The sequence below is a fragment of the Oncorhynchus gorbuscha genome, linkage group LG09 (genome assembly GCF_021184085.1).
Source record: "Oncorhynchus gorbuscha isolate QuinsamMale2020 ecotype Even-year linkage group LG09, OgorEven_v1.0, whole genome shotgun sequence".
NCBI classification, from domain to species: domain Eukaryota; kingdom Metazoa; phylum Chordata; class Actinopteri; order Salmoniformes; family Salmonidae; genus Oncorhynchus; species Oncorhynchus gorbuscha.
This window is the reverse complement of record NC_060181.1, coordinates 25392725-25405600: the sequence shown is the minus strand read 5'-3', so window position 1 is coordinate 25405600 and position 12876 is coordinate 25392725. Positions and strand designations below refer to the sequence as shown.

Below are 12876 nucleotides of genomic sequence, written 5' to 3'. Positions count from 1 at the left end.
ATGGTCTAATGGTCTAATGTTGTTATGATCTAATGGTCTAATGTTGTTATGGTCTAATGTTGTTATGGTCTAATGTTGTTATGGTCTAATGGTCTAATGTTGTTATGATCTAATGTTGTTATGATCTAATGTTGTTATGATCTAATGGTCTAATGCTGTTATGGTCTAATGGTCTAATGTTGTTATGGTCTAATGTTGTTATGGTCTAATGGTCTAATGTTGTTATCGTAGAATGTATGCACACATGACTGTAAGTCGCTTTGGATAAAAGCGTCTGCTAAATGGCATATATTATTATTATTATTATTATTATTATATAAAAATTATCTTTATGGAACAAAAGGAACATTTATTGTGTAACTGGGAGTCTCGTGAGTGCAAACATCCGAAGATCAAAGGTAAGCAATTCATTTTATTGCTTTTCTGACTTTTGTGACCAATCTACTTTGCTGCTAGCTGTTTGTAATGTTTTGTCTGCTGAGAGAGATGTCCTCACATAAACGCTTGGATAGCTTCTGCTGTAAAGCTTTTTTGAAATGTGCCACGCCAGGTGGATTAACCTCTTCAGTCGACCCTCTACTTTTTCGAACATTCTGTTAAAAATCGCGCAACATTTCAGCGCCCTGCTACTTAGGCCAGGAATATAGTATATGCATATGATTAGTATGTGTGGATAGAAAACACTCAGACGTTTATAAAACTGGTTAAATCACGGCTGTGACTATAACAGAACGTGCGTTTCATCAAAAAGTGCAGGAAAATCTGATCACTGAAAATGGAAATAAATATCATTGCGCTACTTCCAGGAATTGTTCAAAGTGAACCGAATTACATGAGACCGAGGTTGCAGTGCCTACAGCTTCCACACGATGTCTAGAGTCTTGTCATTTGATTCGGCTTTGATTCTTGGTCAAACCGAATCAAGGGAACCGATTCCCTCCGGTCTCCGACTGGATGTTTTGGTCGAGCTCTCTCCAGACATTTTTTCGAGACGGACAGCTATAGAATTTACATCGCCTCCTGATGAATTTTATCGCTTATTAACATGTACTAATACCTAAAGTTGCATTACAAAAGTATTTCGAAGTGTTTTGTGAAAGTTTATCGTCAACTTTTTTAATAAAAAAAAATGACGTTACGTTATGAAACGCTATTTATTCCGTTTATCACACAGTCTTCATAGATCGATATCTAGGCTATATATGGACCGATTTAATCGAAAAAAAAGACCCAATAGTGATTATGGGAGATCTAGGAGTGCCAACAAAGATGGTCAAAGGTAATGAATGTTTTATATTTTATTTGTGCGGTTTGTGTAGCGACGACTATGCTAATTATTTTGTTTACGTCCCCTGCGGGTCTTTTGGGGTGTTACATGCTATCAGATAATAGCTTCTCATGCTTTCACCGAAAAGCATTTTAAAAATCTGACTTGTTGCCTGGATTCACAACGAGGGTAGCTTTAATTCAATACCCTGTATGTGTATTTTAATGAACGTTTGAGTTTTAACTAATACTATTAGCATTTAGCGTAGTGCATTTGCATTTCCAGAGCTCTAGATGGGACGCCTGCGTGCCAGGTAGGAGCAAGAGGTTAACAACAAACTAAGCTGTGTTTTGCTATATTGCACTTGTGATTTCATGAAAATTTAATATTTTTAGAAATTTAATTTGAATTTGGCGCTCTGAAATTCAGCGGATGTTGACGAAAATGATCCCGCTAACGGGATGGGTGCGCCAAGAAGTTAAAGAGGAGGATCCCATCAGATTTCTATAGACTATATTTATTTCTCAACTTTCCTAAAATTAAGCACATTGTTTTGCTTTACAACTGGAGTAGCCTACCTGGCTGGCAAGAAAATTAACCTATGGGAAAGCATCCTCCATTTGCTATTCAAGGACATAAGGACTACATGTCTTTTTTCCCCCCATCCTAGTGAAATGGGTTCTTATAAGCCCAGTCATTGCGTAATCGTGTGTGAGAACAGAGTTTTGAGTGGCTACTATTTAAAAGAGGATCCCAGCTTTCTCATGTTGCTATATTCATAGCTAAATCCGTAAAATTAAGCACAATCCGCTTTACAAACGATGTAGCCTACCTGGCATATTAAAAACATATCACGTAATCTCCAAACGCTATTAAGAGTGCAGGCTACAGACGGCATATTTCTTTTCTTTTTTTGGGGGGGGGGGATCAACGGTTAGTGATTAATTTTATCTTTATGTCTGCTTTTTGTGACTCTTCTCTTTGGCTTGAAAAATGGCTGTTTTTTGTGACTAGTCACTCACCTAACATAATCGCATGGTATGCTTTCGTCGTAAAGCCTTTTTGAAATCGGATACTGTGGTGGGATTAACAACAAGTGTATCTTTAAAATGGTGTATAATACTTGTATGTTTGAGGAATTTTAATTATGAGATTTGTTTGAATTTGGATCCCGTTCACAGGATTTCAACCGTAAGAAGTCCATCAAGTACTGTTGGAGGTTCCACTGGTTTGTGATAGCTACAGGCACCTGTGAGGGAAGGGCAAAGGTGCTTGTTAAGGAGTAAATCCAAAAATTGCAACTTTTCTATCTAAACAGCAATTACTATAACAGTATATCTATGTTAACTTTTATCATCATTGATCACATTGGATGGGCACACCAATAATGAGCTGTCTGTGTGCTACACATTAAACCTGCCCACCTGTGACTGTGTGGCTTGCTCCTTTGATGGAGTCAAGACAACTCAGGAAGCTGGGTTTGGCTTGTCTCAGTAAATCCTGGTGCTCCTTTTCAAGTCTCCTCCCCACTTTGCCCTGTCTTACCTTGGCCCAGTCTTCTTTAGTCTACACAACGGAATGCAACGCAAAACAGCACAACATAAGTGTTAGATATCAAGCATGATCACTCCTCAAGATTTGTAAATGCACCTGATCCATTATCAATATCAATATTAACAAAACTATACCAAATAAATAATGATAAATGTTACTCTACTTGAATCACTACATTTTACCAGCTATAACAACTGTTTGATTCACTACAGATTGATTCTCACCATGTCCTTAAAGCACTCCCCTCTGTAGAAGGACTTGATGCCAGGATACTGAAGCCCAGAGACAAAGACTTCCTCCAGGCTCAGAGCGACCAGGTGCATCTCCTCTCCGTCATAAGCATACACCTGAAGGTCCTCACACAGCATTATGACCAGCTGGCCACTCTCTGTCGGGTAGGGGAGGTTTTCCACAGCTCCTAACACCTCCATCTTCACACTGTCTGGTAGGTAGAAGTTCTGCCACTCCTTAATTTCCTCTTCTCCTTTGTAGGACGTGTCATCCAGGCCCGCAATCTTCCACTCTGATCCCTTTGGCTTCTTGAGAGCAATACTAGCATGACGATGTTTGGACACTGCATCAGACAACTTTTGTAGGTATTTCCTTGCATCTGTTGAAGATATTGTTAAACAAAAGTGTCAAACTAAATTACTGAAGAGCAGGTGTAGAATATATGCAGGTTTTTGTTTTAGCCTAACATATTATTGTATGCTAGGTCTATGCTCCACAACGTTAAATAGATCTTAAAGGCAACGTTTTGGTCAATATTTCTTCATTAGGGTTAAAACTCTGACCAAAACATGTTTCTTAAAATCTATTTTAAATGCTGTGGCTTACAATAATATTACTGGTGACAAAAGCTGCTGCTGTAGGCTAACCAACTGCTATTGAGCTACCATATTATCACAAACTGTTGAGTGACCAAAGCCAAGGTATGATCAAGTCAACAAATCAATAGGTACCTTGTGTTTCTCCACATTTTATGAAATGGTCCTTAATGTCCTGATAGCCTGCAGATCTGTATGGGATATAGACCAACAGAAACAAACTGTCATGAGTTTTTATTACATTAACACTGGATTTGTGTGTACAGCTCTTTAATGACATCAACCCCACCACACATGATTTATTGCAGTGTCATTACAACACACTAACTAGATATATTTTAGTGAGTCTGCTCAATTTAAGAAATCCCTTACGCCATCTCTGTATGTGCTGTAGCCTGGTCAAGGGCAGTTGACGTTTTCTAAATTAGGAAGGAAACAGAATATAAAGACAGGACGCATGGACAGTCACCATTAGAGGAGCATCTCTCATGTTGAATAACGTTTGGACACGACAAAACGCAGCTTTCAACTGCTATTATTGTCTGACAGCTTGTTCAACTGCTCGTTTCATGTAACATAAAAGGTAAAACAATATTTGATATAATTAGATCTACTAAAAGAAAAGGTTTGAAAGAAATGTTCTAAAACATTCAGACATAAAAAGACTAAAGCTATCAAAAGTGAAAGTGAAACTATTGAGCACAAAAACAACTTGAAATGCAACCAACATACGCAATCATAATTTATTTCACCAATTTAATTAAGCTTACCTGCCACTATTATTGTGAAGAAATGTCGTGAATTGGCATGTAAGATGCTTATATCCTCACTCTGTAGATACGAAGAGAGAACGGACCGCTGTGCAATTTCTTCTGTTTGCTTTTCCGCGTTTGAAGTAAACATAACGTCACAGATGAGCCAGATTATTCACAGGATGTACAAGTGTGACGCATCCGGTTGAGTTTCCGCTTAACTGCGCAAGTGGAGGCAGTCAAAGCAAAGGCACTCCTACAGTAGTAAGTCGTTTTTGACGAAAACAAAAACGTGTCAGTTTGTCACTGTCACGAAGTTGGAGTAATAACATGTTTAAATTCTCAATTGGCTCGAATTTAGGTTGTGACTTTAGATTTCGAGAAAATGAATAACTCAAACCCCGGCCTGGTCTACTTAGTCTGCTTCGCAAGAGATTCCAGAAGTCTTGCGATGTTGCGACTCTGGGTTTAGAAACTCTGTGCCTATAATCACTCTCTATGGTTTGAACAATGAAGGGTGTTTGTGACTAGGGAGAGTACAACTACTGTACGACCAGCATTTTATTTAACCCTAACCCTTTTCCTAACCTAATTCTCATAACCTACCATGTAAACGATCATAACCAGCCACGTTAATGATCCTAACCTGCCACCTAAATGATCCTAAGCTGTCCATATGGGGGCAGCAGCTAGTGTCAACCATTTGCACAGTAGGCCTACTATAAATATCATAATCTCTGCCACTGGAGAGCACCACCCAAACATTCTAGTGGTAAATACAACAATAACAAAACGTTTACATTTACATTTACATTTAAGTAATTTAGCAGACGCTCTTATCCAGATGCCACAATTTCCTATAACCTGGGGATAATTCTAATGCACACAATCAAGAAAAGAGGGGGCAGTCAGGTGCACAACATATTAAGTTTATGGGTAAAATGAATATAACAAAATATATCATGGTAAGAACAGATAGCGACTAGAAGATGCCCATTGTATAACCCCTGGCCCCAAATGTAGCCATAGGATTTATTCAATTATATCAAGGATCTCTCAGTCTGATAGACTCTATGTCCTCATCTTTTATTTACCATTATTTAAGCAGGTAGCTCCACTGAGACTAAAGTCTCTTTTTCAAAGGGAGCACTGCATCAGAAGAGCAGCGATGAATTACACATTAAGAAGTGCCCCTAAAAAGTAGACTAAGAACTGTTCACTCAGATATAGTTCAGCAATAGTAAAAGCTCCATTCAGTTTGCTAGCCTATAAAAAGCCTCACAAATAGCGCAGTACAGGAATGATGCTGAAACTGACTAAACAAATACCTTGGTTTTTGTTCAGGGGGCTAACATCATTGTCTAGTATGCAGAATAATTGCATTCAAACGGTTGGTCACACTCAGACACTCAACTCCAAATACTGATGCTAAACACTCATGCTAGCTTCTCTGGTGGCAAACACAAACAGGTGTTGTCTTAACTGATGCTGAAGACTGCTCTATTCCAGTCATATGGGCCCATAGGGGTCTGGTCATAAGTAGTGAACTACTGTATATAGGAAATAGGGTGTCATTTGTGATGCAGTGTTTGATGCTTGATACTGATTACTCCCGAAGTAGCACAAACACAAACATCACAAACTGCTGGCCCGGGTCTGGCAGCCGGATCCGTGCAATTTTAGGACCAGAATATTCCCAGCAATGTCAAAAATCCACTCAATATTATATTAAAATGTAGGTAGTAATACTGTAGCTATTAAACGAACTATGAACAACATAAAATACATTTTTTCATTTTAAGACTAGATGAAATTGACTTTAAAAAACAATTGTATTTCACCTTTATTTAACCAGGCCAGTTGAGAACAAGTTCTCATTTACAACTGCGACCCGGCCAGACCTGCTCAGACAGCTGATGCTTAAAGTTAGAGAGGGAGATAAGGCTTCAGATTTTTGCAATTCGTTCCAGTCATTGGCAGCAGAGAACTGGAAGGAAACACTATCATCCCTCAACATGTATAGATGGATGAATGGATAAATCCAAATAAACATCACTAGAAAACAGCAAATTCAGCTACTTTGATGTTATTCTTTTTTTTACCCCCCTTTTCATGGTGTCCAATTGTTAGTAGCTACTTGTCTCATCGCTACAACTCCCATACGGGCTCCGGAAAGACTAAGGTTGAAAGTCATGCATCCTCCAATACACAACCCAACCAAGCCACAGTGCTTCTTAACATAGCGCACATCCAACCCGGAAGCCAGCCGCACCAATGTGTCGGAGGAAACATCATGCACCTGGCAACCTTGGTTAGCATGCACTGCACCCGGCCCGCCACAGGAGTCGCTGGTGTGCGATGAGACAAGGATATCCCTACCGGACAAACCCTCCCCAACTCGGACGACGCTATGCCAATTGTGCATCGCCCCACGGACCTCCCAGTCGGTCGGTTACGTGTGAACCCAGAGTCTCTAGTGCGCAGTACAGAATCCTTAACCACTGCGCCACACAGGAGGCACACTTTGATGTTATTCCATCTGTTGAGTGACTGGCACAGTGATGCCATCTGTTGGTAAATGTTCATTTCTGCAACTCTTGTGTTTTACCGGGGTGCTTGAGATACCCGGATGTGTTGTCATGTACTGAACAAGACTGGTTACTCGCATCAATGCCACTGTCTCGTCATTTAACATTCAAACTTGGTGTCAGAGTCGGATAACTAACCATGCTTTCCGCAAATTAGAGTCACATGCTCTGGTTTACAAACAAATGCTTATTTGTGTAAAATTTCGCCCGGAATTGGCCTTAAGCTAGAGTGAGTTTGCTAGTTAGCTTCAGTGTTGTTAGCACCGGTTAGACATGGCAGCGAACATTCCCTCTCCAGCGGTTATGAAGCTCCGCGGGGATTGGAGCACGTACTGGGATACGTTTAGAAGTGAATGGGAGGACTATGCGCTAGCAACGGGACTTCTGGAAAAGGAAGATGAGGTAGTGGCTGCCACTTTAAGGACTATAATGGGAACTGAATGCCTACACGTATACAAACACAAACTGAACCTAACAGCAGCACAGCAAGGTAACGCTATAGCTATTCTTGATGCTCTTGAACATTACTTTACGCCAGCAAAGGACGTCATCTACGAGCGTTATGTTTTCGGTCATTGCAAATAGGAGGACAGGGAGTCCATTGACAGCTTTGTCACTAGGTTAAGGGAAAAGGCAGCTACATGTGACTATGGTGCTTTAAGAGATTAACTGATCAGAGATACGATTGTGCTTGGCATAACTGATGAGGGCACCTGACCTGACGCTGGCCTTGGCAGTGGAGACATGCCGTGCAGCAGAGCTTACTGATATACGGATGAGGTCCATGGAGCTAGAAAAGGCAACATACTGTGGGCCCTGAATTTTTCTGAACCGTCTCAGTGCAGCTCCTTCCAATAGGGCGCTTTCCCTTTAATTCCCAATTAAATAGCCAGTATCAGCTGCGCAAAAGTGGGGTTGTGATGGAGACGTGCATGAGGATGTGTTCAACCCTCAGTTCCGAAGCTTCTCTATTCCGTTTGTTTTGTTGCCGTTAAACGTGTGTTTTGTAGCCTAAGAGAGTTTACCCAGGATCGGATCCACTCTTTGCGTCCCTGGACTACACCTCTCCGTTCTTCGTGGCCTTTCTCCGCTGGAGATCTATTGGCAGATTGGATTGTCTGACTGACCACCACCTTTTTGTATACGGTATTTCATTTGTTTGGATGTGATGTATACTGTGATTTGTGTAGTTAGTGGTAGTTGAGGACTTAATTAAGTGTTGATCCGCTTTAAGGTTCTGTGGTAAAGTAATTGTTATATTGATTGTATGTTTAATACGGGGTTTACGCTACACGGAACGAACGGACAAACATCGCGTGACAAAAGTCACTTGAGTTCACTGAACTCCTTTACCGGGCAGGACTCTTTTTAGGCCCGAGGTACAGGACATTTCTGGAGGAGCCAGAACTCATTGTGATATTATTATATATGTGTGTAATCATTGTTGTTGCTAATACAACCCACGCAACAGAATATAATTGTTTTTGAAGTTCTTTTCAATGTTTTAAGGGTTTATGAAAAGTTTATTTCCATCCTGACTTTTACATACGTCCTTTGTATTGGTGTAGACTTGACGGACCAGATGGGACTCATTCCCACCCAAACTAAAAGGAGAAACTAATGTTTTCTCTGGTAGGCACAACCTACCTGGCACCCCTATAAATAATAACCTCAAGTCAAAACCGTTACATAAAAAATGGCACCCCAGATGGGACAGCTCAACATTGAGAACTAACCAAAGCAAATATTTTGTGTGGAATTAAAACAATGGATTCACCCCAAGATAATGTGCTCATCCATGTCATACCTGTCAATGGGAATACACAGGGCCATTCTGACCATCAAGCTGACAACGCAAATCATAATGTGAATGGAGATAATGGACTTGCTTAGGGCCAGAGCCCTGGGAATCTGAATGCCCGGCCTGAGCCACAGGCCACAGGAGGTCTAACCAGTTACTCATTTATTGACATGGATCTGTGTGGAAGTACTGAGCTAGCCCTCCCTCTGACACCCAACCTTCCTCCATTGTCTGGTTTATCTCCAGAGGTTGTAGTCTTACAACTTCAAGGTGACATCCTTGATATTCGTCGGACTCAACAACATCTCCAAACTCTTATCCACCATAATTTCAAATGTCTGAGGGAAGAGCAACAACAGAGTGCCATGGAATTCAGAAACTCACTGAGCACTCTAACCCACATGCTGACAGAGCTCAGTGAGAGTGGAAGACGGGAAATGACTGGTGCCATGGACAGGCAGTTTGACTACCAACGAAACCAACTCACTGCCACTCTCCAATGGCGCCTGCAACATCACCACACTGAGGTCCTCAAGGACGTTAATTCTGTTTTTTCTCCCATGGTTAACACTGTAGACCACTTGCAGACAGAGTTCTCTAATTGTGTTAAAATGTTGGATGACGTGTCTGTGGACATGGCCTCCATTAGGCACAACTCCTTACACAGAGTTTCCCTGGTGTCCACTTCAGTTCAGACCACTGAGGGCCAAGCTGGCACCTCTGAACAGCCAAGACAAGGCAATGCTACAGTCATCACTGTCGATGGACTGGTTCGCTTGGGACAGCAGTTTGAGAAGGACAGAGAATGCCAACAGCAATATGACCAGAGAAAGAAACAGACACCCAAACAGTTGCCCAAGACAGACCATCAACAACAGCCAGAGTCTCCAGCCAAGACCTCTCTCATGTTTTGTTGGAGATGTAGCCAAAAGGGACATTCTTCAGCTACATGTCCAAGACCGTATCAAGTAAACCCTTCCAGAAACCACAAATCACAACAGGCCAACACACCTAACTCTCTTCGCAGCAATGACCATCCTTCTCTGGGTGCTTTAACCAGAGCTGAAACCCCAAGAGTCACTGCCTACGCCCCCATCGACATCCCCATCCTTTCAGTTAATACCGCACCAATCAGAAGCTAAAAAGTTACATGATTGGGGTTCAAATGTGGCACTCTTCTCTGCCGTTGCTCCGGTACCACTAACCCTTGATAATCCTTCTGACGATCTCCTTTTACAGGCTGTGAGAAGAGCTCAGCTGGAACAGCCAGAGGAGTTACGGCTGTTGGAACAGCTGCAGAATAATGCTGATGTATGTACTTCAAAGCTAGGACGCACCGGGCTCCTGAAGCACAAAATATTCCTTACACAGGAAATGCCGATCAAGCAAAAGCCATATCGTTTGTCCCCAGCGAAGCTAATCATCCAAAAGGGACTCATAAATGATATGTTAGCACAAGATATAATAGACCGTTCCTCCTCTCCCTGGGCTGCTCCTGTTGTCCTCATCCCAAAAAAGACTGGTGGTCTTAGATTTTGTGTGGACTATAGGAAGACCAACAATGTTTCTCAGACTGATGCCTATCCTCTTCCTACCATCCATGAGATCCTGGAGTCATTGTCTGGCGCTGTTGTGTTCACTACCCTTGACCTCAATAGTGGTTATTGGCAGGTTGAGATGGACCAGGAAAGCAAGGACAAGACTGCTTTTGTCTGTGCTGAGGGCTTGTTTTCCTTTAAGGTGATGCCCTTTGGATTAAAGAATGCCCCTGCCACTTTCCAAAGACTCATGGAGATTGCGTTAGGTGAGCTCAAAGGGAAGATCTGTTTTGTCTACCTGGACGATATAATTATCTACTCTCAGAACAGAGAAAGACACTTTCAAGATCTTCAAGCAGTGTTGGACAAGCTACGAGAAGCTGGTCTGACCTTGAATATGAAGAAGAGCAACTTCTGCCAAACCTCCCTGAAGTTCCTTGGCCATATTGTGTCTTTCGACGGCATTCATGTGGATCCTGAAAAGACAAAGGCTGTACAAGACTTCCCTGTGCCAACCACACTCAAGGCCCTTCAACGGTTCCTTGGTATGGCTGGATGGTACCATCGGTTTGTGTCGAACTTCTCCCAGGTGGCAGAACCCCTCAACGCGATGAAGCGAAAAGGAGCGAAATTCCAATGGACGGCAGAGTGCCAGACTTCCTTTGAAACCCTGAAACGACATCTCGTCACACCTCCCATTTTAGGTCATCCCAACTTTGATTGCCCTTTTGTTGTTTACACTGATGCAAGTGATGTTGGACTTGGTGCTGTCCTAGTCCAACAGACTGGACTTGGCACTGAAGAAGTGCTAGCGTTCGCCAGTCGGACATTGAATGGAGCAGAACGGAACTACTCCACAACAGAGCAAGAGTGCCTTGCAGTGGTCTGGGCTTTGGAAAAGTGGAGGTACTACTTGGAGGGAAGACACTTCACTGTGGTCACTGACCATTCCTCCCTTGTGTGGGTGTTCAAGACCAACAAACCAAGCACCAGACTCATAAGATGGGCTCTACGGTTGCAAGAGTTCACATTTGCAGTGGAATACAGGAAAGGAAAATACAACACTGTTCCAGATGCCTTGTCCAGAGCTCCTACTTGTGATAACGGTGGCCCTGATCTTACATGTGCTACTGTCCTGTCAAGCAGTCGAGACTCGCCCAAAACAGACTTTCCCATCTCTGATGAGGCAATATGGAAAGCTCAACAGGATGATCCAGAAGTACAGGCTTTGTACCAGACTATCCTGGAAGATGGAGAAAAGATGGTCAATCCTACCACAAAGCTGACCATCATTGAAGATAAAGTCTACCGAGTCGTACAACTACCTCACAGAACACTCTACCAAATGTACATACCAGACACTCTACGCCTACAACTGCTTCAACATTTCCATGAAGACCCATTAGCTGGTCATTTGGGCAGGTTCAAAACCTACAAGCGGTTGCAAGCGTTACTCTACTGGCCACATCTGAGCATGGATGTGAAGTCACACATCCGAAATTGTCAGGTTTGTCAAATGTACAAACCAGAAGGTAGAAAGCCTGCTGGCAAGTTGCAGCAAACGGTGGTTACCCGACCTTGGGAAATGTTAGGAGTGGATTTGATGGGTCCATTTCCTAGAAGCTCCAATCAGAATGTGTACATACTTGTTTTTGTTGATTACTATTCAAAGTGGGTGGAACTCTTTTCCCTGCGTCAGGCCACAGCAAGGACCGTCTCTAACATCCTTACGAAAGAGATCCTGACTCGCTGGGGAGTGCCTGATTACATCCTGTCTGATCGAGGTTCCCAATTTGTCTCTGATCTCTTTGAGGAGACCTGCCAAAGATGGAACCTGAGGCAGAAGTTGACCACGGCCTATCACCCACAGACCAATCTCACTGAGAGAGTAAATCGAACCTTGAAGACAATGATTGCTTCCTATGTAGGGACCCAGCACAAACACTGGGACAAGCACCTTCATGAGTTTCGATTTGCCCTGAATTCTGCTGTGCAAGAGTCCACTGGAGTCACACCTGCAGAGCTGAACCTAAGTCGTCCTCTCAGAGGACCCTTGGATATGGTGCTACAGCCCCAGCAGCTTACTCCAGATGCTGCTTGCTATGACCAGGTAGGCCATCTCCATGACTTGAGAGCTCTTGTCTCAAAGAACATGATCCAGGCTCGACTCAAGCAGAAGAGAAATTATGATAAGAACAGACGAGACATGCAGTTCCAGCTTCGTGATCGGGTGTGGCTTCGCTCTCATCCTTACTCGAAAGCTGAACAATTCTTCTCGGCCAAGCTCGCTCCTAAATGGCAAGGACCATATAGGATTGTGGAGCAGATGGGCCCTTTGAACTACCGAGTGGTGAAAGAGGACACAGGTGAAGATATGCGCGTTGTTCATGTCTCACGCCTTAAGGCCTGTTACCCCTCGGCTGAGGAAATGGAGGCGATTGAGCGCCGCAAGGTCCTGGATATCTTTGAAGAGGAAAGTGAGGAGACTTTTCTCGGATTCCCAGACCCAGAAGTCTCGCACCTTAAGGCCTGTGACCCCTCAGCTGAGG

The 12876-nt window shown here is 42.8% G+C and overlaps 1 protein-coding gene across 1 annotated transcript; it reads right to left on the bottom strand.

The window, feature by feature from the left end:
• Positions 1-2297: 2297 nt before the first annotated feature.
• On the bottom strand, positions 2298-4579 carry LOC124042740. Its single transcript, XM_046360843.1, has 6 exons — positions 4419-4579; positions 4021-4067; positions 3784-3839; positions 3046-3431; positions 2692-2833; positions 2298-2516 (listed from the first exon to the last, which is right to left on the bottom strand). Exons 2-6 carry the CDS (start codon positions 4023-4025, stop codon positions 2443-2445), a joined length of 663 nt encoding a protein of 220 aa, XP_046216799.1. The 5' UTR covers positions 4026-4067; positions 4419-4579; the 3' UTR covers positions 2298-2442.
• Between the last annotated feature and the right edge of the window lie 8297 nt (positions 4580-12876).